This window comes from Callorhinchus milii, unplaced genomic scaffold (genome assembly GCF_018977255.1).
Source record: "Callorhinchus milii isolate IMCB2004 unplaced genomic scaffold, IMCB_Cmil_1.0 Scaffold4, whole genome shotgun sequence".
Lineage (NCBI taxonomy): Eukaryota > Metazoa > Chordata > Chondrichthyes > Chimaeriformes > Callorhinchidae > Callorhinchus > Callorhinchus milii.
The window spans coordinates 190,427-217,998 of NW_024704745.1; the positions used below are offsets into that span (position 1 = coordinate 190,427).

General features: G+C 48.4%; 2 protein-coding genes across 3 annotated transcripts; one reads left to right on the top strand and one right to left on the bottom strand.

The window, feature by feature from the left end:
• Positions 1-421: 421 nt before the first annotated feature.
• LOC121848054 (RING finger protein 121-like) lies at positions 422-5,993 on the bottom strand. The gene is made up of 4 exons (XM_042333979.1): positions 5,827-5,993; positions 2,395-2,515; positions 1,317-1,450; positions 422-732 (listed from the first exon to the last, which is right to left on the bottom strand). The coding sequence occupies exons 1-4, from the start codon at positions 5,991-5,993 to the stop codon at positions 570-572; spliced, it is 585 nt and encodes a 194-aa protein (XP_042189913.1). The 3' UTR covers positions 422-569.
• Positions 5,994-13,912: 7,919 nt separating this feature from the next.
• LOC103189431 (interleukin-1 receptor type 2-like) lies at positions 13,913-22,201 on the top strand. 2 transcript variants are annotated; one of them, XM_042334702.1, is made up of 7 exons: positions 13,913-14,220; positions 15,026-15,112; positions 15,342-15,389; positions 16,315-16,450; positions 18,680-18,816; positions 20,243-20,284; positions 21,942-22,201. In XM_042334702.1, exons 1-7 carry the CDS (start codon positions 14,193-14,195, stop codon positions 21,956-21,958), a joined length of 495 nt encoding a protein of 164 aa, XP_042190636.1. In that variant the 5' UTR covers positions 13,913-14,192; the 3' UTR covers positions 21,959-22,201. The 2 variants fall into 2 exon arrangements, with proteins under 2 accessions (XP_042190636.1, XP_042190637.1); XM_042334703.1 differs by lacking the exon at positions 15,026-15,112.
• Positions 22,202-27,572: the final 5,371 nt, after the last annotated feature.

Below are 27,572 nucleotides of genomic sequence, written 5' to 3' on the forward strand. Positions count from 1 at the left end.
AGGCTGGGGGTTAGTCAGTGAGGAAGGATACACTGTGCGGAGGCTGGAGGTTAGTCGGTGAGGAAGCATACGCTGTGCGGAGGTGGGGGGTTAGTCGGTGAGGAATGATACGCTGTGCGGAGGCTGGAGGTTAGTCGGTGAGGAAGCATACGCTGTGCGGAGGTGGGGGGGTTAGTCGGTGAGGAATGATACGCTGTGCGGAGGCGGGGGGTTAGTCGGTGAGGAAGGATAAGCTGTGCGGAGGCTGGAGATTAGTCGGTGAGGAAGGATACGCTGTGCGGAGTCTAGGGGTTAGTCGGTGAAGAAGGATACGCTGTGCGGAGGAGGGGGGTTAGTCGGTGAGGAAGGATACGCTGTGCGGAGCGGGGGTTAGTCGGTGAAGAAGGATTACGCTGTGCGGAGGAGGGGGTTAGTCGGTGAGGAAGGATACGCTGTGCGGAGTAGGGGGGTTAGTCGGTGAGGAAGGATACGCTGTGCGGAGGAGGGGGGTTAGTCGGTGAGGAAGGATACGCTGTGCGGAGGAGGGGGGTTAGTCGGTGAGGAAGGATACGCTGTGCGGAGGAGGGGGGTTAGTCGGTGAGGAAGGATACGCTGTGCGGAGGAGGGGGGTTAGTCGGGGCGGAAGGATACGGATTGCTGAACATTCTCTTCAGGTCCACCTTCTCCTTACAGTACGGACACGTTTGCTTCTTCCCCACAATACACCATCCGCGGATACAGAACTCATGGAATCTGTACCGTCCACAAGTCAAGGACAACACCAGCTCCACCCCCCCACCCACAGTGCTCCCCCCAACCCCCCCAGCCCCAGTGCTCCTCCCACCCCCCCCAGCCCCAGTGCTCCCCCCAGCCCCAGTGCTCCCCTCAGCCCCAGTGCTCCCCCACCCCCCCAGCCCCAGTGCTCCCCCCACCCCCCCCAGCCCCAGTGCTCCCCTCACCCCCCAGCCCCAGTGCTCCCCACCCCCCAAAGCCCCAGCACCCCTCACCCCAGCCCCAGCGCTCCCACCATACCCCCAAAGCCCCAGCACCCCCCACCGCAGCCCCAGCGCCCCCACCCCCCCCATCAACCGCCCCCAGCCCCCCACCAACCGCCCCCAGCCCCAGCGCCCCCACCCCCCCAGCCCCCCACCCCCCCAGCCCCCCCACCCCCACCACCCCCCCAGGCCCCCACCCCCCAGTCCCCCCATCCGCCACAGCCACAGCGCCGCCACCCCAGCGCCCCCACCCCCCCAGCCCAAGCCCCCCCAACCCCTTCTTCCCACATCCCCTGCTCTCTCCCCCATGTGAGGCAAGGGGTGGGGGGGGCTGAAGGATACACATGGTTACAGGACAGCCTGTAGGTATTCTCTATGATGCCCTCCTCATTGACATCCACAAAGATTTTCTGACCACAGACGGCACAAATCTCGTCAGACAGGTGTTTCGTCGGGATCCCTGAGGCATTATAATACTGCAACACAGGACATCACACTGAGACCCCCAACCCACACTGTGAACCCCCCCCACCCACACTGTGACCCACCCCCCACCCACACACTCACTCAAACACATACTCACAAACATACATTCACATACAGGGTTGTGATACAAGGCGATCGAAAGCATGGTCAAAGAAAAGGGTCTTGAGATGGGTCTTGAAGGTGGCAAGGGAGGGGGCGAGACGGAGGGACTGGAGTTCCAGAGGATGGGGGTAGAATGGCAGAAGGCCCACCCGCCAATAGTGGGGCGAGTGATGTGGGGGACGTGAAGCAGGCTGGAGAGTGCGAGCAAGACGGAAGGGGGTTAGGAGGTTGCAGAGGTAGTGGGGGGGGAGCGATACTGTGGAGGGATAACACACCATCACCCTAACACAGACTCACTAACAAACACTCACTAGCACACACACACTCTGACACACCTTCACTCTCACACAAACTCACTCTTACAGACTCACAGTAAAACACACTGACTAACACACAGTCACTTTAACACCCACCCACGCTAACACACAACCGCTCTAACACACACCCATTCTGACACACCCTCACTCTGACACACACACACTAACACATACTCCCTTTGACATATTCACTCTAACAGACACCCCACTCACTCTAGCATACACTCACTCTGACACACACTCACTCTGACACACAGTCCAGGCTGGTGGGAAGAGAGAGAGTGCCACATTGTAAGAGATGCTGTCCTTCAGGTGAGAAGTTAAAAACTGAGCTCCCGTCTGTGCCCTGTTCCTGTGGTGTTATCGGGAAAAAAGACAGGAGTTTCTCTCTGTTTCCCTCTCTTTCCCAGTTTCCTGGCCGATAATCTCTCATTAATTCACCACATGGCTGTGTGCAGGACTTTACTGGCCCCAACCACTCCCCCAGATCCCCAGTAACTCAGTCGGGGACTTACCCCCACAGTGGAGGCCATGAAGTCAGCGCACATCTCGGCGAAGTCGCGGCCAAGCACCCCATAATACAGCCCGTAAAACAGTAGCGACACCCCAAAGTCCATGGCTTCCTCTGGCTTTATTCTGTAATGTGTCAACAAGGTAATGTCACCACTCACTGATAAACCCAGGGTTAACTATCACTGTCACAACTGCAAGTGTCAGCCCGGCTCAGGCTTTCCCACTCTCACCTCGCCATCAAGCCCCACCTCTGTGCCGGTCTCCAGTCCGGGTCCTGAGCCGGGAGGGGCCGCAGGACTCCAGGGCACTCACTGCCGATGGCAGCACAGCCCGGCCGGGCTCATCAGCAGGACCTGGAAGGGCCGACCAGTCACCGGGGATAGGGAGACATCCCACTCGGCTCCTGTTAACCCCACAGCCACAGCCCAAACGGGTAGGGTGGTCCTAACTGGACAAGCAGCGGGAAAGCTTGCCAACAATTTATCTGTGGGATTTCCATGTGTAGGTGGGATGCAGCAAGTTCTCAGCTTGGTTTGGAGGCTTTTAAGCATGGTGATGGGTTTCCACATGTGTCAGACACCCAGCTGAACCCCCCAAAAAATGGAGAGGTTGTGGGTTCAACCTCCCAAGTCAGGGCTTTGAGCTCCCAGTCGTGGAGTCCTGCAGTTCAGTGGTTAGAGTATGCCCCTCACAAGCAAGAGGGCCTGGGTTTGATTAGGAATAAGTTAGAAAAGGAGACAATAATAATAATCCTTGCATTTGAGACTCCATTGTAAAGTGAGTTGAAACGCGGTAGCAAATTGCACACAGCAGCGCCCGACAAATAGGTGTGGATTGAGTGATCAAATTATTATTTATTTTGAAGGATTATTACCCCCGGAAAGCAACCTGGGTTCCTACTTACTGTTAGGTAAACAGAGTGAAGTGGAGTAAGGAAACTTGCCTAAGATTTCGCCATGCCCAGGAATCAAACCCAGGTCTCCTGCTTGCGAGACAAGTGCTCTAACCACTGAGCTACAGAACTACACATTTCCTTTTTTGAATATTGGTCTAATTCCCTTTTCTGAATTCTGCTTAATTTGGCAATGTTCCACAGCCTAATAACACACTGCTTAACAACCAGTCTAAGATCTCACTGAGCCTTTTTGGTAACCTTACGTAAATTACTGACTCACTGAGCGTAAGACTTATTGTAAAGGGCATCCACAGTTTGCATCAGCCTGACTCAGTCAGTATCTCGGTCAATGACTCGCTCAACTCGAGTGACACAATGTGGGTTCAGGTTCCACATTGGGTCTTTTACACTTAATCTACTAATAATAATCCTTGCATTTGATGTAGTGCCTTATCACATCTTCAAAATGTCTCAAAGAGCTTAACAGAATATACTGTAGTGAATTGACTGTATATTTTGTGGGCGGCCAATTGCATACAGCAGTGTCCCACAAACAGTTGTGGATTGAGTTACCAAACTATTATTATTATTTTTTGAAGGGATTATCACCCCCAGAAAATGATCCGCCAATCGACTAACAACTGGGTTCCTACTTACTGCTAGGTAAACAGGTGTGTGGAGTAAGGAAACTTGCCTAAGATTTTGTCAAACCTGGGAATCAAATTCAGGTCTCTCGCTTGCAAGGCGAGTGCCCTAACCGCTAAGCTAAAGTGTAGTCACTGTGCGTTTTCAGGACGAAACACGGCAGTCAATTACACACAGCAGTGTCCCACAAACAGTCATGGATTGGATGACCAATTTATTATTTTTTGGGATTAATTTTTTGGGATGGATTATTGCCCTCGGATCAAGTTCCTACTTACTAAGTAACCAGAGACAACCTGACTGAGTAAGGAAACTTGCCCAATGTTTCGCCCTGCCCAGAAATCAAACCCAGGTCCTCTTGCTTGTGAGGCGAGCACTCTAACCACTGAGCTACAGGACTCCACTCATACATCAGGACTGAACTCCAGTGCAGGGCTGGGATAGAATGTGTCTTTCTTTAGACGAGATGTTAAACCAAGGTCCCACCTGTCAGCTGTTCAGTTGAACATAAAAGATTTCTGGACACTGGAATAAATCTTACTTGCATTTGATACAGTTCCTTATCACATAGTTGAGAAGTTTCAAAGTGTTTATTGGAAAGTGCAGTGTCTGTGTGTTTTTCGTGATGAACGCAGCAGCCAATAGTGTCCTGGCCAACATCCTTCAGATAAAAAACACCTCATTTCAAGTCTTTGCTGAGCACAAACACACAGTCACTACACTCGGTAGCAATTCACTGTGAGTTGCTTTAGAACATTTTGATGTTGTAGGCGCTGCATCAGATATAAGGATTATTTGATTAGCCTGCAAAACACAGTCGCTGTAGGTGCTGCTGCGTTGGGAGAGGAGCTGGAAGGTGGAGGAGAGTCCACCCTGTGAAGCGCTTTGAGACGTCTAAACGACATGAAGACTGTATCAGATAGCAACACTGTACTTTATTTAAGCATAAACTGCTCCACCTGCTGACACACAGATGCATTACAGTTCCAGTCTGAAAACGCTTCACAGAATATCTATAAAGTGTAGTGACTGTATATTTTGTGAGCGAGGTGTGGCAGCCAATTCTGCACAGCAGTGTCCCACAAACAGTCATGGATTGAGTGACCAAATTATTATTACTTCTTTTGGAGGAATTATTACCCCCAGAAAGCGATCTGCCATTACTAACAACTGGGTTCCTGCTTACAGCTAGGTAAACAGAGGCATATGCAGAAAGGAAACTTGCCTAATAATAATATAATAAACAACGTTTTACCCCGCCAGGAATCAAACCCAGGGCCTCTCACTTGCGAAGTGAGAGCTCTAATCACTATGCTACAGGACTCCTAAACAGGATATACTGTAAAGTGGATTGTCTGTGTATCTTGTGGGCTAAGTGTGGCAGCCAGTTTTGCGCACAGCAGTGTCCCACAAACAGAGTGAACAACCAATTTTATCTGGGGATTGTCGACCAGGACGTTGGGAGAGAGAAACTCCCTGCTCTTTTCCAACAGCGCCATTGGATGTCTAATGTCCACCCAAACACGCAGACGGCAGCTCGGTTTAACTTCTCATCTAAAGGAAAACACCTCCAACAAGGCAGAACAGCTCCAGCACTGATCTGGGCCTTAAACCCACAATCTGACTGACAGCAAGACAGCTACCAACCGATGTGACTGTGATGTGACATTGGTTGCTTGGCTACTTCTCCCATTGTGAAGTCCTGTAGCTCAGTGGTTAGAGCACTTGCCTCGCAAGCGAGAGACCTGGGTTCAATTCCCAGGCAGGGTGAGACAAGTTTCCTTACTCCACATGCCTGTTTACTTAGCATTAAGTGGGAACCTGGTTGTTAGTCAATTGTCGGATCACTTTTCCGGGGGTAATAATCCCTTCAACAAAGAATCAGATCTCTTACCTAAATAAGAAGTTGAGACCAAACAGTGTGAACATGACGGCAGCATAGCCCAGGATCCCTGTACCGTAACTCAGCTTGTAGAGCAGCAGGAACCACTTGTAAACAAGCCTGTGGGTACAGAGAGATTTTGTGGGCACAGAGACACAGCGTGGGCAGAGACACGGCATGGGCACAGAGACATCATCATAACAATAACAATGTTATCGAATTATTATTATTTTGTTGATCGGTCGGCTGGGGTGGGACTCAAACATGATATAGTGGAGCCCTGTAGCTCAGTGGTTAGAGCACTCGCTTTGCAAGTGAGAGACCTGAGTTCAATCCCCGGCAGGTCAGGGCCAAACCTTGGGTAAGTTTCCTTACTCCACACAGAGCCTAATAATAATCCCTCCAAAACAAAAAACAATAATAAATTGGTCATTTTCAATCTACGACTGTTTGTGGGACATTGCTGTGCGCAATTGGCTGCTGCATTTGCTCACAAATATACAGTCAATTCACTTTACAGTGTGTTCTGTGAAGCGCTTTGGGACGTCCTCCCGATGTGAAAAGCGCTATATCAAATCCGAGGATTATTATTTTATTATCGATAACAGGAATCGCAAATAGCAACTAATCCACAAAACTGGATGACCCCCCACCACCCTTGCAGGCTCCTCCCCCTCATCAGCCCCCCCTGACCAGGCTCCTCCCCTTTTCAGCGCCCCTATGGAAGTCAGGCTGAGAATCTGTGACGTGGGTGTTTTATACACAAACCCTATTTTTACACTGACCTTCCCTCACCCTGAGCCACCTTGAAGTCTGCTTCACTAAGGGAAACATCTGGGCTGACAGCCACACCTGGAATGAGGACCACACCTGGATTGAACCAAATCTGGAGTGAGCTACTCCTGGACTGAGTCACATCTGGAGTGAGGGACACCTCTGGACTGAATCACATCTGGAGTGAGGGACACCTCTGGAGTGAGGGACACCTCTGGACTGAATCACATCTGGAGTGAGAGTGAATGAACTGTTGCCACAGGATCCACCTGATGTTTTCAATTAAAGTCTGGTGTTTGATCACAACTGAGCTGAGTCACACCTGGGTCTGTGCTCCCGGGAGGGGCTGGGCTCAGCTAATTTAGAAGTCAGTCTCAGTACCCTGAGGTCAAGCCAGAGGGTAATCCTCCAGTGACTGTTCTTCTGTTGGGGAGGGAGGAAAGGTTGAGGAATTGAGCCAGCCCTCTGTTAGTCTCTAGTCCGGTTCCTGAGCCAGGTGGGTCCTTCCAACATATCCCATGACCTAACCGCCGTGGTGGCAGTGTGGCTCTCATCTCCTGGTCCCTGCTCGGCCTGTCCGCTGACTCTGGAATCTTCCCCTCCTTTGAGCATCTTACCCTTCATCACCCTTCAACCTTGCCTTCAAAATTCTCGTTATCTATTGCCCCCGCAAGCTCTCCCCACCTTCCTCCCTGACATCTCCACCCTCCTGTCTTCCCTCTCCCTCTGCTCCAAACACCTCCTCATCCTAGGCAACTTCAACCTTTACTTCACCCCCTCCTGCTCTACTGCTGATTTCTCCCTCAATCTCTCCCTGTACATCCACTCCGGCTCCCATGTGCGTGGTCACCCCCTCAACCTGGTGATCACTTGGGGCCTCACCATCTCGGACCTCATCATCACCAACAAAGCCATCTCGGACCATCATTTCATCTCCCTTAACTCCTCAATCTCTCTCCCCACTGTACCCAACCCACCTCTATCTCGTACCACCCCTGGAGAAGAATCTCTCCCCCCCCCCCCCCCCCCCCCCACCCCCGGCTGCCTTGGAGGCATCTGAACTCCATCCCCTCTGAGCATCCTCCTGCAATGACCTATCCTGCTCGGTCACTCTCCACAGCTCCCTCTCCACTTTTGATGCCCTTGCTCCCCTCTTCCCAAACTGTCTTCTACTCATAAAAGTCACCCTGGTACCTCCGCTCACTTAAGGCTCGCATCAAACCTAATAGTCCATCGGCACATCTGGCAAATCTTGGAGACCAAGGACAACCTCAGGCTCTTCAACCTATCCTCTCATGCCTTGCCCATCCTCCTCCGATACCAATTGCGAGGCAATGCTGGACCTTCTCGAATTCTAAGACAAGGGGATCCGCTCAGCTACCTCAGCCCTTCCGTCTACTACCCCCTCCCCGTCTCCTCTCACCCCGGCCCCTACCCATCCCTACCCCTTACTTCCCAGCTCCTCCTCCTTGCCCCTCTATTCACAGACATTATAAACCTATCCCTGTCCACTGGTACTGTTCCCATGCCATTAACAATGGCCATCATCACTCCTATCCTTAAAAAAACATTCCTGGACCCACTCCTGCTCTCAAACTACCCCCCAACCCCATTTCCAAACTCCCTTTCCTCTCCAAGGTCCTGGAACTGGTCGTTGCCTTCCAGCTTCGCTCCTTCCTCTCCCTCTACTCCCTTCTCAACCCTCCAATTGGGTTTTCGTGCTGCCCACAGCACAGAAACAGCCCTGGTCAAAGTGATAAATGACATTCTGTCCATCTGCGACCAGGGCTCCCTCTCCCTCCTCGTCCTCGACCGCTCTGCTGCCTTCAACACTGTCGACCACTCAATCCTCACCCACCACCTCTTCTCTCACCTTAACGGATCTGACCTTCATTGGTTCAGATCGTACTTCTCACACAGCCTCCACTTCATCTCCACAAACAGTTTCTCTTGTAGCCCCCGGATGATCTCTTGCAGTGTTCCTCAGGGCTTTGTCCTCGGTCCAGTCCTCTTCAATATCTATATTCCTCCTCTTGGTGACATCATGGTGTGGAGTCCTGTAGCTCAGTGGTTAGAGCACTCGCTTTGCAAGTGAGAGACCTGAGTTCAATTCCAGGCAGGGCGAAACCTTGGGCAAGTTTCCTTACTCCACACGCCTAATAATAATCCCTCCAAAAAACAAAAAACAATAATAAAATTGGTCATTTTCAATCTACGACTGTTTGTGGGACATTGCTGTGCGCAATTGGCTGCCGCGTTCGCCCACAAATATACAGTCAATTCACTTTACAGTCTATTCTGTGAAGCGCTTTGGGACGTCCTCCCGACGTGAAAAGCGCTATATCAAATGCAAGGATTATTATTATTATTATTATTATTATCATCCGCAGACATGGGGTCAACTTCCACATGTATGTGGGCGACACCCAACTCTACCTCTCTGCCTCCACCCTCGACTCCAGGACCCACTGCTGCCCTGACAGAATGTCTGTCAGACATCAAGTCCTGGATGAGAGCAAACTTCAGTTGAACATCAACAAAACTGAGGCCCCCTACCATCCTGATTGGCTCCGGTCAGGACCTGCTCACCTCAGGCACCGACAGCATCACCATCCACTCCACATTGCTAAGCCAGTTCAGAACCTTGGCGTCTTGTTTGACGCTCAACTATCCTTCCTACCCCACATCTGTGGTATGACCCGCTCTGCCTTCCCCCACCTCCACATCGCCTGGCTCCATCATCACTGTCTCACACCGCAGGCCGCTGAGACCCTCACACACGACTTCATTACATCAAGACTCGGCTACGCAAACTCTCTGCTTGTCGGCCTCCCCCAACTCCTCCCTCCATAGGCTGCAGATCATCCAGAACTCTGCAGCCCGTGTCCTCTCCTGCACCAGGCTCCGTGTCCCTATCACCCCCATCCTCGTCCGACTCTACTGGCTTCCCATCACACAGAGGATACAGTTCAAGATCCTGGTCCTCACCTTAGCTCTCCATGGCCTTGCTCCCCGCTACCTTTGCCAACTCCTAACCCCCTACCATCCTGCCCACTCCCTCTGCTCACCACGCTCCAGCCTGCTTCATGACCCCTGCCTCGCCCGCCCCACCATTGGCAGGTGGGCCTTCAGCCACTCTGCCCCTACCTTCTGCAACTCCATCCTGCAGTCCCTCCACTTCGCTTCCTCCCTCGCAACCTTCAAGACCCATCTCAAGACCCTCCTCTTCGATGATGTCTTCAATCACCCTCCTTCCCCCACCTGCTCTCCACCCTCCCCCAGCTCTGGTCCGAAACACTGATTGTCCAGGGCCTTGGGACGAACTCCCGACGTGAAAGGCACTTTACAAATGTAATTTTGTTGTTGTTCTTGTCTGCAGTATTCCAGGGGACTCACTGCTGATGACAGCACAGCCCGGCCTGGTTCATCAGTAGGACCTGGAAGGGCCAACGAGTCACTGGGGGCAGGGAATCCTCCCACTCGGCTCCTGTTAACCCTGCAACCAAAGCCCTAACTAACGGGTAGGGTGGTCCTAGCTGGACAAGCAGCGGGAAAACTGGCCAGACAGTTTTCAATCTTGATTACCATCTGGTGACCGCACCCTCATTGGGAGAAAGGGGACCAGATTGGGTTTGGCTATTATTCCCAACCCTTATACAATCCCGCATTCCCTGCTCTCTCCCCATCATGTCTGTGCTGGGGCTCGCTCCCCCACTGGAGCTCTCTACTCTAACCCCATTCCCTGCTTTCTCTCCCCATCATGTCTCTGCTGGTGCTCACTCCCCATTCCAAATTTTCTGCTGTTTTCTTTTATTATTATTTAAGAGAATTGTCAGAATTTCCACTTCTAAGAAGCTCAGTAAAATGTAATGGTTTCCTGCAAACGTGTCTCCAATAAGAAGTGAGGGCTGCGCTGGTTAGGGCTGGGGTTTGATCTGAGTCCTCCCCTCACTGTGGTTGCGGTTAGAGACAGAAACTTCCCGTACTCAGTGCCTCCTGCGGTCCAGCAAGCACCCCTTGGTGTCTGAATAAAGAATGTGCAAAAAGAAATGTTATCAAAAAAGAAGTTTGGTCACAAGTCTTTTTGGGAGGCTATTTCCGTGACTGCAAGAAGGGAACAGACATCCCCAGAGTGGTGACAAAGGCAGCAAGACCTACAATAATCACTTTCCTGACCCCTCAGCTCTGCGCTGTATGGACAAAATAATAATAATACTTGCATTTCACTGACACGTCTCAAAGCCCTTCATGCAATATACTGTAAAATGAATTGACTATATTTGTGGCCAAAATGCTGCAGCCAATTGCGCACAGCAGCGTCCCACAAACAGTCGTGGTTTGAGTGACAACATTATTATTTTAATTTGAAGAGATTATTACCCCCGGAAAAGCGATCCACCAATCAATTAAAAATGGCTGCCATGTTCAGTTCAGTCTGTTCGGCCCCCACCGTGTCTGTTTTGGCTGTTTTAAAAGCAATCCTTTAGTTTACTCCTTCTTAGGCATTTTGAAAAGTAAAATTTTATCTGGTTGTTAGTCATTGGCAGGTCACTTTCCCTTCAGAAAAAAGGTGTTTATATAAAGGCCAGGATTATTATTATTTTTATTATTGTTGTCTGAAGGAATTGTCAGATGAGAGAAACTCCCTTCTCTTTTGCAAACAGTATCCTGCAGTCCCTCCGCCTCACCTCTCCCTCACCTTCTTCAAGACCCATCTCAAGACCCTCCTCTTCGACCATGCTTTCGATCTCTCTACTCCCCCCTTGCTCTCCACCCTCCCTGACCTGACCTCCAGCTCGGGTCCGCAACTCTAATCTGTCTAGCGCCTTGGGATGTTCTCCCAACGTGAAAGGCGCTAAACACATATAATTTTGTTGTTGTTGTTGCAACATTCCACATAAACAATGGAGTTGGGTATCTCAGTGGTGAGAGTAGACCTGAGCTTGATTCCCAGGCAGGTCAGAGGAAACCTTAGGCAAATTCCCTTTCTCCACACACACACAAACTTCTCTGTTCCCCTAGCAGTAAGTAGTAAGTTGGTTGTTGATTGGTGGATCACTTTCTGGGGGGTAATAATAATCTCTTAAAAAAATTGTGGTCACTCAATCCGCGACTGTTTGTGGGATGCTGCTGCGTTTCGGCCATGAAACACACAAGCTATTCACTTTCCAGTATAATCTGTAAAGGCGCTATATCAATTGCAAGGATTGTTATGGAAACAAAAGCAGAAGTGGCTGGGAACACTCAGCAGGTCAGGCAGCATCTATGGAGAAAGGAAAGTGAGTCAACGTTTCGGGTCCACAACAAAGTAAGTATTCCCAGCAACCTTTTTTTTCAGATTTCCCGCATCTGCAGTACTTTGCATTTTGCTTTTTTTTGTAAGGATTATTATTATTATTAAACAGGCCACAGGGGGACCTTGGTTTTACCTGGATCCCCCAACTGGAGAGTCGGCCTGAGCTGAGTCATTGCCACCTCGCTGGCTCATTGCCAGAATACTCAGCCAGAGATTGAGGAAGGTAATGGGGGGTGACCCCACTCACTGAGGGGAGTTTCAGTCAGCAAGCAGGGACTTCTCGTTTCTCAGCAGTTACGCCTGTGGCTGTAATGGAACAGATTTTTAGTCAGATATTCACCAGGAAATGTGGCTCCGATGTCAGAAAGTGACCTTCCTCACAACCTCCCCCTGACTGTCCGGTTCCCAAAACAAGAAGCCATGAGTCCTTGCGAGGAACTCTGTACCGATTCCTGTCAGAGACACTCGCTCGTTCTCACATTGACCTTCGAAGCCCTTGCTCCTCCCTACTGACCTGTCCACTCCCTCTGCTCTGAGGGCTCCAAACTGGTCCATGTCCACCATTGGCGGGCAAGCCTTCAGCCTCTCTACCCCCACCCTCTGGAACTCGACCCACAGTCCGCCCGCCTCGCCCCCTCCCTGGTCTTCTTCAAGGCCCTTCTCAAGACCCTTCACTTTGATCGCACCATTGGTCACCCTCCTACCACAACTCTCCACCCCTCCTAATCCCAAACTCCAGCTCGGGTCCAAATCCCTGACTGTCCAGCGCCCTGGGACTGCGGGTCCCATTGTTTTCCTGTATGTTTCCATCTTGACGTGTTGTGTATATTCCTTTCTCTCGTGTGTCTTGTATGTTCCTGTAGGTTCCTCCATTGGCTCCCTGTCCCCAAACTGATGAAGATTCTCACCCTCACATACTACTACTACTACTACTAAGAATAATAATCCTTGCATTTGATATAGTGCTTTTCACGTCGGGAGGACGTCCCAAAGCGCTTCACAGAACACACTGTAAAGTGAATTGACTGTATATTTGTGGGCGAACGCGGCAGCCAATTGCGCACAGCAATGTCCCACAAACAGTCGTAGATTGAAAATGACCAATTTATTATTATTTTTGGTTTTGGAGGGATTATTATTAGGCTCTGTGTGGAGTATGGAAACTTGCCCAAGGTTTGGCCCTGACCTGCCTGGGATTGAACTCAGGTCTTTCGCTTGCAAAGCGAATGCTCTAACCACTGAGCTACAGGACTCCACAATCCTTGCATTTGATACAACGCCTTATCACACCTTCGAGACATCTCAAAGCGCTTCACAGAATGTACTGTAAAGTGAATTGACTGTATATTTTGTGGGTAAAACACACAGCAGTGTCCCACAAACAGTCATGGATTGAAGTGACCAATTTATTTTTACTATTCTTTGGAAGGAATTATTACCCCCGGAAAGTGATCTGCCAAACCTCAACAACAAAATGACGTTCCAAGGCGCTGAAAAACAACCAATTTTCTACTTACTGCTGGAGTAAAAAAACTTGCCTAAGGTTTTGCTCTGCCTGGGAATTGAACCCGGTTCCTCTGGCTTGTGAGACAAGCACTCTAACCCCTGAACTACAGGACATATGGAATCCTTTCACCCACTAGCACCTTCCCAACTCTCTGACCTGCAAGTTTTTAGTGCGTTAAGATTGTGTGGAGTCCTGTATCTTAGTGGTTAGAACATTTGTCTCCCAGGCAAAAGACCTGGGTTCGATTCCCAGCATGTGAAGTGCTTTGAGATATCCTCCAGATGTAAGCATTATTTTTATTATAGCTCAGAATTATTGTCATTTGTATTGATTTATTTGATTTATTGTTCGCTTTCCAAGGTTAATAATCCCTCCCCCAAAAATTGTAATCACTAAATCTATGACTGTTTGTGGGTCACCGCTGTCCACAATTGGCTGCTGGTTTTTGCCCATAAAATACATAGTCACTACACTTTACAGTATAAATCTGTGAAGCACTTTCAGGCATCTCAATGACATGATAAGGCGCTGCATCAAATGCAAGGATTATTATTAATAATAATCAGCTGCTCGCTCCCAGGGCCATGTGAGGTGGGATCAGCACACGCACAAACACGTGGCTGGCACTGCGGAATTCCCTGTCCAGCCACACAAGTGAGTATTTAAGGTTCCTAAAACAAAATCAGGAAGTATGTGTTTGGGTGGGAGGCTGCACAGCAATATAAAGAGACACTGTCAGCGTGAGAGACTCTGAATCACAGCTTCTCACATTGACCAACACTGAGTAACGCAGCCTCAGGAATGATCATCAAACAAAACTCCTCGCTTGGTGAGTGGCTTATTGTTTTGTATTTCTTTAAGTGGACTTCTGGAGTGCAGTGTGGAGTCCTGTAGTGCAGTGTGGAGTCCCGTAGTGCAGTGTGGAGTCCCGTAGTGCAGTGTGGAGTCCCGTAGTGCAGTGTGGAGTCCCGTAGTGCAGTGTGGAGTCCCGTAGTGCAGTGTGGAGTCCCGTAGTGCAGTGTGGAGCCCCGTAGTGCAGTGTGGAGTCCTGTAGTGCAGTGTGGAGTCCTATAGTTTAGTGTGGAGTCCCGTAGTGTAGTGTGGAGTCCTATAGTTTAGTGTGGAGTCCCGTAGTGTAGTGTGGAGTCCTGTAGTGCAGTGTGGAGTCCTGTAGTGTAGTGGTTAGATCCCTGGGTTTGATTCCTGGGCAGGTCAAAACCTTAGGTAAGTATCCTTACTCCACAAGCCTCTGTTTACCAGCAGTATGTAGGAGCTCTGTTGTTAGTCGATTGGTGGATTGCTTTCAGGGTGTAATAATCTCTTAAAAAATATTACTAATAATAATTTGGTCACTTCAATCTACGACTGCTTGTGGAACACTGTTGTGCGCAATTGACTGCTGGGTTTTGTCCACGAAATATACAGTCACCAAATTTTTCAGTATATGCTGTGAAGCGCTTTGAGAAGTCTTGAAGACATGATAAGGTGCTGTATCAAATGCAAGGATTATTATTATTATTATTATGTGTGACCGACACAATGTCTGAGTAAGTGAGAATCTCAGCCCCTCTAGAGCAGGCTGGAGCCTTCACCGTGGCGAGAATTACTAAACAGCTTGTTTCCTTTGTGTTCAGGGCCACGAGGTCTGCTTGCCCACTCGCTGGCCCTGCTGAGCTGCCTCCTCATTACCTGGGTTTCAGGAGAGCTCAGCCAACCTCTCGGTATTTAACCTCCAACCTCTCCATTCTGACCTCTCGGTATCTGACCTCTAACCTCTCAGTATCTGACCTCTAACTTCTCTGTATCTGACCTTTTGGTATCTGAACACGAACGTCTTGGTATCTGACCTCTAACCTCTCTGTATCTGAGCTGTTGGTGTCTGACCACTCAGTATCTGACTGACCTCTAACCTCACGACGTCTGACCTCTATATTTGTGTTCCTGTTACAGCTCCGAAAATCCTTATCCCACGTCACAAGCTGTTCACAGCTCAACTGGGTAACTATAGTCCTTTCCCTCTCCCTGACTAACATGGCGGGTTCTCTCTCTTCCACTTCTTCCTTCTTTACTAGTAACTCACTGCCTATTCCCCCGCCAAAATAACATCAACTGGTCACTCAATCCACGACTGTGTGTGGAACACCTCTCTATCTAATTGACTGCCACGTTTCGCCTACAAAATACACAATCACTGCACTTTACAGTATATTTTGATCTACTCACTCTCTAATCCACTACCTGCTGCCTATGCTCAACTGGCTCCGGGCTCCTGGATGTTCCTCCAGCCCTTCGTTCCACCATTTGTAGCCGTGTTTCCAGTCACTATGCCCCGAAACTCTGGACCACTCTTCCTCTATCACTCTGCCTTGCCCCCTCCTTCCTCATCTTCAGATCGCACCTTCCCTTTCAAATGTGCCTACAGTCACCTTCTCCCCAACTCGGCTTCGTGCACCGCCACTGACATGTGCTCAGCGACTCTACCCTGTGTGAAGGGTGCTGTGTAACTACAAGTTGTTGTTCTATTCTGTGAAGCTTTGAGACGTCTCAATGTAATAAGACGCTACTGAAGGCATTATCAGAAGTGGCGACCATCAGATGAGATGTTAAATTGAGGTCCCTGTCTGCCTGTTCAGGTGGACGTTAAAGATGCTGCAGCACTATTCGAAACAGAGAAGGAAGTTTCTCTCCCAGTGTCCAGGCCAACAATCCCCCAAATAATAAAAACATAGGTCATTCATTTTGTAACTGTTTGCGGGACTCTGCTGTGCCCAATTGGCTGCCACGTTTCACCCAAAAAATACACAGTCACTTCATTTCACACTAAATCCTGTTTTGAAGTGTCTTTCCAACGTGATAAGGTGCTGTATCAAATGCAATGATTATTATTGCTATATTTATTATTATTATGTTTCTCTCTCTGCAGGTCAATATCTGGAGGTGCCTTGTCAAGCCCTCACCAGCTTCTCTGACAGTTTCTCCACAATAATTTATTGGCTTGCCAACCAGGAATTCATCGAAGATAAGTTTACAGACATGAGAGTGAGAGAGAGCAATGAGAGGTAAGTATTGGACAATAGCATGGATGTCCCAAGTTAAATTTACGCATGACACTGCTTTGTGAAGTCCCGTAGCATAGTGGGTAGTGTGCTCACCTCTCAAGCGAGTGTCTGTGTTTTCTACTCATTCTATCCAGGCTCCTCTGGCTGCCTTTCACTGAATGGATCGAGTTCAAGATCCTCTCATTCGTCTACAAATCCCTTCATGCCCTGGCATCTCTCTCCCTCTCTGACCTGCTTAGCCCCCACTCCACCACCCGTTGTCTCTACTCAACTGCCCACAGCACAGAAACACCTTTGGTCAAAGTCACTAATGACATTCTGTCCATCTACAACCAGGGCTCTCTCTGCCGCCTTGTCCTCCTTAACCTCTCTGCTGCCTTTGACACTGTTGACCTCTCTATCCTCCTCCACCGTCTCTCCTCTCAGCTCAACGTGGAGTCCTGTAGCTCAGTGGTTAGAGCACTCGCTTTGCAAGTGAGAGACCTGAGTTCAATTCCAGGCAGGTCAGGGCAAAACCTTGGGCAAGTTTCCTTACTCCACACAGAGCCTAATAATAATCCCTCCAAAAAACCAAAAAAAACAATAATAAATTGGTCATTTTCAATCTATGACTGTTTGTGGGACATTGCTGTGCGCAATTGGCTGCCCCGTTCGCCCACAAATATACAGTCAATTCACTTTATAGTGTGTTCTGTGAAGCACTTTGGGACGTTCTCCCGACGTGAAAAGCGCTATATCAAATGCAAGGTTAAAAAAAAAACCTTCATGGACCTGCCCTTGTCTGGTTCAAATCCTATCTCTCGCACCATCTCCACTTTGACTCCACTAACGGCTTCTCCTCCATCCCCCACAACTTCACGTGTGGCGTCCCTCAGGGCTCTGTCCTTAGTCCCCTCCTTCTCAACATTTACCTGCTCCCTCATGATGACATCATCCGTAGACATGGGGTGAACTTCCACATGTATGCGGATGACACCCAACGCTACCTCTTTGCCTCCACCCTCGACTCCAGGACCCACTGCTGCCCTGACAGAATGTCTGTCAGACATCAAGTCCTGGATGAGAGCAAACTTTCTACAGTTGAACGTCAACAAGATTGAGGCTTCTGATTGGCTCCTATCAGCACCTCCATATCTTGGGCGCTGACAGCATCACCCTTCAGGGATGCACTCTACATCTCATGGAGCCAATTCGGAACCTCGGGATCCTGTTTGACCCTCAACTGCCCTTCCCAACACCTGTGCCATGACCTGCTCTGCTTTTCCCCACCTCCACAACATCACCTGGCTCCGTCACTGTCTCTCACTGCAGGCCACCGAGACCCTCATACACACGTTCATCACATGCAGGCTTGACTATGCAAACTCCCTGCTTGTTGGGCGGGCCATTGGCGGGCGGGCCTTCAGCCTCTCTGCCCCCACCCTCTGAAACTCCATCCCACAGTCTCTCCGCCTTACCCCTGCCCTTGCCAACTTCAAGATCCATCTCAAGATCCTCCTCTTCAACTGTGCCTTCAATCTCCCTCCACCCCTCCTGATCCCAATCACCAGCTCGGGTGCAGATCTCTGACTGTCCAGCGCTTTGGGACTTCCTCCTGACGTGAAAGGGATTGCACAAATATAATTTGTTGTTGATGCTTGTCGCTTGTACCCTCCATTCCAACAAGAGTTTCAGCCACTCGACCTCTAAACTCTGGAATACTGTCCCTCTAACCCTCCGCCTTTCCCCTTCCTTCCCCATCTACAGGTCACACCTAAAGACCTTCCTCTTTGACCGTGCCTATGGTCACCTCCCTCTCCCCCCGGCTCAGCATCATACTCAGTCTCTCTGCCCACATCCTCTGGAACTCCATCCCACAATTCCTTCACCTCGTCCCCTCCCTTGTCTCTTTAAGTCACGTCTGAAGACTCTTGTGTTCGACCTTGACCTTTCCTGCCCTCCTGATCCCAACCCTCATGGGGTCCTGTAGCTCAGTGGTTAGAGCACTTGCCTCGCAAGCGAGAGGACCTGGGTTCAATTCCTGGGCAGGGCATAAGGTCAGCAAGTTTCCTTACTCTACATGCCTCTGTTTACCCAGCAGTAAGTAGGAACACGATTGGTCCATTGGCGGATCACTTTTCCAGGGGGATTTTAATTTCTCAAAAAAAATTGGTCATCCCTCAAAGCGCTTCACAGAATATACTGTAGTGTAATGACTGTATATCTTGTGGGTATATTTTCTCCTCCCAGTTTCCACACTAAAAATGGACAAAACTTTGTCAAGAGGAACCTGCTTTTCACCCAGATCAAGTCTGAAGATTTCCACACCAACTTCACCTGCATTGTCATGAACCCAGAGGGCGTCTCAGTGCAATCTCTCCATTTAGGTATGGAGGACCTGGAGCAGTCACTGGGGGCAGGGAACCTCTCATTCGGCTCCTGTTAACCCTGCAGTCAAAGCCCTAACTAACGGGTAGGGTGGTCCTAACTGGACAAGCAGCAGGAAAGCTGGACAGACATTGATATCAATGGCAAGTTATGTGGTTTTAGCTGGTTAGGCTCCAGCAATTACCCTAACGAACAGTCTGGGGTCCCCCCAAGTCTTGGCTCTTGCCAACCTGAAGCTAATACTCTCCGGAATTAGGTAAGCAAGATGTGTCCCTCCAGGGGGAGAGAGAGAGAGAGAGAGAGAGTGTGGATTCCATTCCAACAATCTATCTCTGGGATTTCCATGTGTGGGTGGGATGCTTGGAATTCTCAGCTTGGTTTGGAGACCCTTAATCATGGTGATGGGTTTCCGCGTGTGTCAGATACCTGGCTGGGCAAACAAAAATCAATGTAGGAACATAGGAACAGGAGGAGGCCATTCAGCCCCTCAAGCCTGTTCCACCATTCTATTAGTTCATGGCTGATCTGTACCTCAACTCCAATTACCCACCTTTGCCCTTATCCCTTGATACCCCAACCTGACAAATATCTATCCATCTCAGTCTGGCAATGTGGATGGATCCAGTGTTAAAGTGATCTTCTCCAGCCTGGATCCTCTGCTCCACCCACTAACTCTCTGCTCCGCCCACTCACCGTGCTCCGCCCACTCACTCACTGCTCTGCCCACTCACTCTCCACTCCGCCCACTCACTGTGTGCTCCGCCCACTCACTCTCTGCTCCGCCCACTCACTGTGTGCTCTGCCCACTCACTCTATGCTCCGCCCACTTACTCTCTGCTCTGCCCACTCACTCTCTGCTCCGCCCACTCACTCTCTGCTCCGCCCATTCACTCTCCGCTCCGCCCACTCACTGTGTGCTCCGCCCACTCACTCTCCGCTCTGCCCACTCACTCTCTGCTCCGCCCACTCACTGTGTGCTCCGCCCACTCACTCTCTGCTCCGCCCACTCACTCTCCGCCCCGCCGACTCACCCCACCGTCAGAATTGGAATCACACAGTATAAGCTGACGCTCCAATGCAGTGCTGGGGGGGGGAGGGAGTGCTGCATTGTCGGAGGTGCTGCCTTCAGATGAGACGTTAAAGATCCCACAGTGCTATTCAAAAAGAGAAGAGAGTTTCTCTTTCCCAGTGTCCAAGCCAACAATCCCCCAAATAAAATTGGTCACTCAATCCACGACTATTTGTGGGCTACTGCTGTGCGCAATTGGCTGCTGGGTTTCACCCACAAATACAGTCAATCCACTTTACAGTGTATCCTGTGAAGCGCTTTGAGACTTCTCAATGATATGATAAGACAATGACATCAAATGCAATTTTTATAAAAAGGAACAGTTAATAAAATGTAAATTGTTGCTTCACCTCCAGTGAAACACCAGCTGCCCTGGCCATCTGCAAGACAGGCGTCTGGTAAGCACATTTTTCATTAATGATGAGTTCAGCTCTGCCTGACACGGTGAGTTGATTCCGGTGGTTCATAGAATAATAGAATCTTACAACACAGAAGGAGGCCATTCAGCCCATCGTGCCTGTGTCAGCTCTTTGAAAGAGCCACCAACTAGTCCCACTCCCCCGCTCTTGCCCCAATAGCCTTGCACATTCTTCATTTTCAAGTGCCAACCAATTCCCTTTTGAAGGTTATTATCGAATCTGCTTCCACCACCCTTTCAGTCCGTGCATTCCAGACCGCAACAACTCTCTGGGTTAAAAAAAGTCTCCTCGTCTTTTGCTGGTTCTTTTGTCAATTACCTTAAATCTGTATCCTGGTTGCTGCCCCACCCGCCAGAGGAAGCAGTTTCTCCCTATCTACTCTATCAAAACCCCTCATTATTTTGAACACCTCTATTAAATCTCCCTCAACCCTCTCTGCTCCAAGGAGAATAATCCCAGCTTCTCTTGTCTCTTCGCATAATTGTAGTCCCTCATCGCTGGTATCATTCTAGTAAATTTCCTCTGCACCCTCTCCAAGGCCTTGACATCCTTCCTAAAGTGTGCTGCCACACTCCAGCTGAGGCCTAACCAGTGATTTGTAAAGGTTCAGTGTAACTTTGTTTTTATACTCAATGCCTTTGAGCTGACAGTGCAGACTGACTCTGTAGCACAGTAATAATAATAACAATAATAATAATCTGCACTTTTGATATTGCTCCTTTATGTCAGGGGGAGAGCTTTTACTGTGAAGTGCAGTGACTGTACATTTTTTGTAGATGAATGGGGCAGACAATACACACAGCAATGTCTCACAAACAGTGATGTAGTGAGTGACCAAATTTTATTTGGGGATTGTTGACCAGGGACACCAGGAGAGAGAAACTCCGCAGGATCTTTAAGGTCCACCTGAACAGACAGATGGGACCTCAGTTTAACGTCCTTTAATGAAGGATAGCAACTCTGATAATGCAGGGCTCCCCCAGCTGTGTCTGTTCAGGTGGATGTTAAAGATCCCCCTGCACCATTGGAAAAGAGAAAGGAGTTTCTGTCTCTCTCCCAGTGTCCTGGCCGACAATCCTCCAAACAAAACCTCTCATTCACTTCATGGCTGTTTGTGGGACAAGGATGGGATGATCAGCCTTATGACCCTCTCGCCCTCACCCAGCTTGACTGGCTCCCCATCCCCCAAAGGATTCATCAAGATCCTTGACCTCAGCTCCATGGTCTCAACTGCTCTGGGACACTACCCGAGTGAGGGCTCTATATAAATGCAAGTTGTGGTTGTTGCAACACCCTGTCTCTACCACCTACTAACACCACCTCAGCCCTGCCCCACCATCGGCGGTCAGACCTTCAGCCTCTCTGCCTCCACCCTTTGGACTCCATCCCACAATCCCTTCGCCTCACTCCCTCCCTTGCCTATCTCAAGACCCTCCTCTTCAACCTTCAGTCACCCTCCTACCTCGACCCTCCCTGCCCTCCACCCCTCCTGATCTCAGCCCCCAGCTCGAGTCCAAATCCCTGACTGTCCAGCGTTTGGGATGTTCTCCTGATGTGAAAGTCATTGGGTGCAAATTGGGACGTGATAAAAGTGCAAATTCTCTCTTCCTGAAGCTGGAATTTCTTGATTTTACAGTTAAAATGCGAGAATAAGTGCTCAGAACAACATCTGTCAGAACAAAGCAATCAACTGCTGTCAGCAAAGAAAATAGTCCATGGTATGCAGGGACACTCTGCCAAGGCATAGAAAGATCACCTTCAACTTGATCACCCTGAGAGCTTCATGGTGTAGAGATTAAAGAGCTCTGGCACTTTCCTGCCTGAGCGGCGCTGTCTAGATGCTAATTGTTGTTGTGGTTGTTCATAATAAACCGGTGTATTGTAGAGATTAATAAAACAACATAAAATGCAACCAATTCACCAACTCTCCTTGTCCTCTGCAAATCACCCACCTGTTACAATTCACACTGAGAATTAGTGGTGTGTGAGTGATGAGTGCATGGTGTGGGTGTGGGTGTGAATGAGGTGTATGAGTGTTGTGTCTGTGTGCGAGTGGTGTATGTGGTGTGTCTCTATATGTGAGTGATGTGAGTGGTGGTGACATCATCCAGACATGGGGTCAACTTCCACATGTATGTGGGCGACACCCAACTCTGCCTCTCTGCCTTCATCCTCGACTCCAGGACCCACTGCTGTCCTGACAGAATGTCTGTCAGACAACAACAATAAGATTTCATTTATAGAGCACCTTTCACGTCGGGAGAACATCCCAAGGCGCTGGACAGTTGGGTCAGGACCCGAGCAGGTGGGGGGAATGGTCAGGGTGAGGGGAGGGAAGGGAGGGAGCGAGAAGGGGGAAATGATCAGGGTGAGGGGAGGGGAGGGAGGGAGCGAGGAAGGGGGAAACGGTCAGGGTGAGGGGAGGGAAGGGAGGGAGCGAGGAGGGGTAGAGAGTCGAGAGGGGAGCTGAAGGCTCGGTCAAAGAGAAAGGTCTTGAGACCGACCTTGAAGGAGCAAAGGGAGGAAGCGGCGAAGGCACTGGGGGATGGAGTTCCAGAGCCTCGGGGCTGAGAGGCTGAAGGCCCGGCCACCGATGGTAGGACGGTTTGGGGCGGGGGATGTGGAGCAGGCCGGAGCCAGAGGAATGGAGGAACAGACATCAAGTCCTGGATGAGAACTAACTTTCTTCAGTTGAATGTCAAAAAGACCGAGGCTCTCCTGATTGGCTCCGTCAGCGCCTCCTCACCTCAGACACTGACAGCATCACCATCCATGGGGCTCACTTCCCCTCTCTGAGCCAGTCCAGAACCTGGGTCTTGTTTGACCCTCAACTATCCTTCCTACCCCACATCCACGCCGTGTCCCGCTCTGCCTTCCCCACCTCCGTAACATCACCCGGCTCCGCCACTGTCTCACACCGCAGCCCCCGAGACCCTCACACACACCTTCATTACATTGAGGCTCGACTATGCAAACTCCCGGCTTGTCGGCTCCCAACTCCTCCCTCCATAGGCTGCAGATCATCCAGAACTCTGCAGCTCGTGTCCTCTCCCGCACCAAACTCCGTGACCCCATTTCCCCCATCCTCGCCCGACTCCACTGGCTTCCCATCACACAGAGCATACAGTTCAAAATCCTCACCTTCAATGCCCTTCATGGTCTCGCTCCCCGCTATCTCTACCACCTCCTAACCCCCTAACAACCTGCTCGCTCCCTCCACTCAAAGAGCTCCGGCCTTCACATCCCCTGCTTTGCTCGCTCCACCATTGGCGGGCGGACCTTCAGCCACTCTGCCCCCTCTCTCTGAAACTCCACCCCGCAGGCCCTCCACCTCACCCCCTCTAAAACCCATCTCTTCGACCATGCCTTTGATCATCCTGATTCTCCCCCACTCTCCACCCTCCCTGATCCTGACTCCCGGCTCGGGTCCAAAACACTGTCTGTTCAGCGCCTTGGGACGTCCTCCAGACGTGAAAGGGCTTTACAAATGTCATTTTGTTGTTATTGTGTGTGGGTGATGTGTATGCGTGTGTGGTGTGCATGGTGTCTGTGTGTGGTGTGTATGGTGTATATGTGTGGTGTGTATGGTGTATATGTCTGTGTGGGTGTGTATGGTGTATATGTCTGTGTGGGTGTGTATGGTGTATGTGTCTGTGTGTGGTGTGTATGGTGTCTGTTTGTGGTGTGTATGGTGTATGTGTCTGTGTGTGGTGTTGGAGGGGAGGAGGCTGTAAGAGAGATACTGACATTTCTCTCTCCTGTGAAAAAAGAGCAAAATCCAACAAACCACAGTTTACATTAACCCAGTATCAGTGTCAGTCTCACCACGATAGTAATCATTCCTCAAACCGGGGGTGGGGGGNTGGGAGGGCGATGGAAGATGACAACTGAAAGCTCATTTTAAGAGACGTTTTGAGATGGTCTTGGAGGAGGGAGGGAGGGGAGACTCTGGGATGCAGTTTGATAGAGCAGGGGCCGAATGGCTGGATGTCACCTGCTAATGGTGGGGAGTTAGGCCAAGGGACACTGAATAACACCACTTAGCCCCCGGTCTCTATTGTACTGCGTGCAGACCCTCACAGCACCCCTGAGCCAGGTCGAAAACCACTGGTCAAAGCCTTAATAAATGTTTTTAACAGGAAAATGGAAAACATATAATAATAATCCTTCACATCTTTGAGACATCTCAAAGCATTTCACAGAATATGCTGCAAAGTGTATTTTGTGGGCGAAACACAGCAGCCAAGTCAAAAACCCTGAGCTGGAGTGACTCAAGACACGTGCACTTCTCATAGATGTGCCCACAAACAGTCGTGGATTGAGTGACCAAATTTTTTTGAAGGGAAGATTGGAAGAGTGATCCTTCAATCCTCCTACCCTGCTTACTGCTGGGTAAACGTGTGGAGTAAGGGTTTGTCCTGCCCAGGAATCAAACCAAGGTCCTCTCACTTGCAAGGCGAGTGCACTAAACTCTAAGCTACAGATTTCGACTTGTCCTGTAGAGATTGTCTAACTATTGCTCATAGCCTGGGCCAATAGAAAAGTGTGGAAATATTTACCAAAAATTGTAGAGAAGTTTGCTGCATTTTGTGAGAAATTGCAGAGGGCTGGTTAATCAGGGCTGTTGAGGGACACAGCTTGTTGTTAATCTACATTTTTTCTCTTTTCTCATTTGTAAAAACGAAACTGGAAGAAATAATACATCATAGATTATTAGGGAAAAAATAACATATGCTTTCTTTATCAAAAACGGACTCTAACATTTAATTTCCCAACATAATTCCTGGGGAAGTAGGTGTTAAAAGGAGGTGTGAAGTATTAAGGAGTGTGAGCAAGGGATGATAGGTGCTAAATTACATATTAACACTGGCTGGTCTAGACCCAGAGACGCCTAAACCAACGATGACATTCCTGGGGAAGTCTCTCACTCTCTTTCTCTCACACTCTCTCTCTCTCTTTCATTCATTCTCTCTTTCGTCCGTCCGTCCGTCCGTCCGTCCGTCCGTCCGTCCGTCCGTCCGTCCGCCCGTCCGTCCGTCCGTCCGTCCGTCCGTCCGTCCGTCCGTCCGTCCGTCCGTCCGTCCGTCCGTCCGTCCGTCCGTCCGTCCGTCCGTCCGTCCGTCCGTCCGTCCGTCCGTCCGTCCGTCCGTCCGTCTATGAATCCATCCATCCAACAATCAATCCATCCATCCATCCATCCATCCATCCATCCTTCCATCCAACCATCCATCCATCTATGAATCCATCCATCCATCCATCCATCCATCCATCACACCCAACCATCCATCCATCCATCCATCCATCTTTCATCTATGAATCCATCCATCCATCCACCATCCATCCATCCATCCATCCATCCATCCATCCATCCATCCATCCTCCTCCTCTCCGCCCCCCCCCCTCCGTCCTCCATCCATCTCCATCCATCCATCCATCCATCCATCCATCCATCCAACATCCTTCCGTCCGTCCGTCCGTCCGTGCATCGATCGATCGATCGATCTCTCTCTCTTTCTCTCATCTCTTTTTGAGCCACTGGTTTGAATTATTTTTATAAAATGATTTCTTTCAATTAAAAACCTAAACATTTTATCTCACTCGATGTTATGACAGAAAATTTTCTTTTTATGGAAAAAGGGTTAGAAGCTGATTTCATTGTTCAAAAAATCAAAAATGTTTTCGCTGTCTTCCAGCGTTTATAAAATGAGGATCTTTCGGTAAATAGAAGTGTTAAAATCCATTCATTAAAATTTAACTTACTTTTGAGAACGTTGCACAGGAATTTTAATAATTTTAATAATTTTATAACATTACATTTGAAATTTTTGAAAAGTAAAAGCTTTTTTTTAAATCGATTTTTAAAAAAATCTGCACATCTTTATTTCTGTAGAATGTTATTTTATTTAACCACAGTACTATTAAAAAGTTGACAATTTATTTCGCTGGGTTTTTTTCCAGGAATTAAAAATAATTCTATCATTAATTTAATGGAAAGATCTTATCAAATACGATTATAACTATTACGATTTAATTTGACTTAATAATTTGAAGAAAATCTCGGCACCTGTATTTTCTGAATGTTTTGACCCACAGTTTTGAATTATTTTTATAAAATGATTTCTTTACAATAAAAAAATCTAAACACTCGATAGTATTACAGAAAATATGTTTTTGATGGAAAAATCATTAGAAGTTGATTTTATTGTACTTTGCTACATTAAGCATTCAAAATATTGTTGTATTTGCTATTTTACTGCGTTTACAAAATGAAGATCTTTCTGTGAACAGAAATTTAAAAATCGCAGCAAATATCATTTTCCTTCAGATTGGTAGACAAAATAATTTTTTTTAATTTTCACTAAAAGCTCGTACACGAAAATAATTAAAATTATTAACATTATCAACAACTTTATTTTGTTGAATGTTGTTTCACATAACTCACGGTGCTACGAAAAACTTGACAAGTTATTTCACTGGGATTTTTCCAGGAATTAAAAATAATAATTTGATGGGAAGATGGTTTCAAATATCATTATAACAATTACGATTTAATTTCACACAATAATTTGAAGAAAATCACGGCACCTTTATTTTGTGAATGTTTTGACCAACTGGTTTCAATTATTTTTAAAAATGATTTCTTATGATTAAAAAAATCTAAACATTTATCTCACTCCATATTACAGAAAATATGTTTTCGATGGAAAAGTTGTTCGAAGTTGATTTTATTTTACCTTTCGACATTAAACATTCAAAATTTTATTTTGTTCGCTATTTTACAGCGTTTACAAAACGAGGATGCTAATGTGAATAGAAATGTAAGAAAATATAATTTAACTTCAGATTGGTACGCAAAACAAAATATTAGAATTTTCACTAAAAGATCGTACACTAAAATAAATAAAATTATTAAAATTATTAAAAAGGCAATCATTAAAATTTAATTTGATTTTGAATAAGATGCACAGGAATTCATATACATATATGAATACATTCTAACAATTTTAATGATTTTATGACATTACATATTAAATTGTTAAAAAGTAAATTTTTAAAAACTACATTAGAAATATTTATTTGATTTTTCATTAAAGCAATTTCTGTGCATCTTGTTCGAAAACAAGCATAATTTTGCTTGTTTTTTTACCTTAACATTTTATTGAAATCGATTTTTTATGAAAAATCTACACAACTTTATTTTGTTGAGTGTTGTTTCATGGTGCTCAGTCTCTCACTCTCTCTGTCCCTCTCTCGCTCTCTCTCTCTG

Coding starts and splice junctions, on each gene's coding strand:
- LOC121848054 (XM_042333979.1), bottom strand. CDS start 5,993: ATGCCGTGTCTCTGCCCACGCTGTGTCTCTGTGCCCACAAAATCTCTC. Junction 2,516..5,826: donor GGTCTCAACTTCTTATTTAG/GTAAGAGATCTG, acceptor GACACATTACAG/AATAAAGCCAGAGGAAGCCA. Junction 733..1,316: donor AGGCTGTCCTGTAACCATGT/GTATCCTTCAGC, acceptor TGGACGGTACAG/ATTCCATGAGTTCTGTATCC.
- LOC103189431 (XM_042334702.1), top strand. CDS start 14,193: ATGATCATCAAACAAAACTCCTCGCTTG. Junction 15,113..15,341: donor AGAGCTCAGCCAACCTCTCG/GTATTTAACCTC, acceptor TTCCTGTTACAG/CTCCGAAAATCCTTATCCCA. Junction 15,390..16,314: donor GCTGTTCACAGCTCAACTGG/GTAACTATAGTC, acceptor CTCTCTCTGCAG/GTCAATATCTGGAGGTGCCT.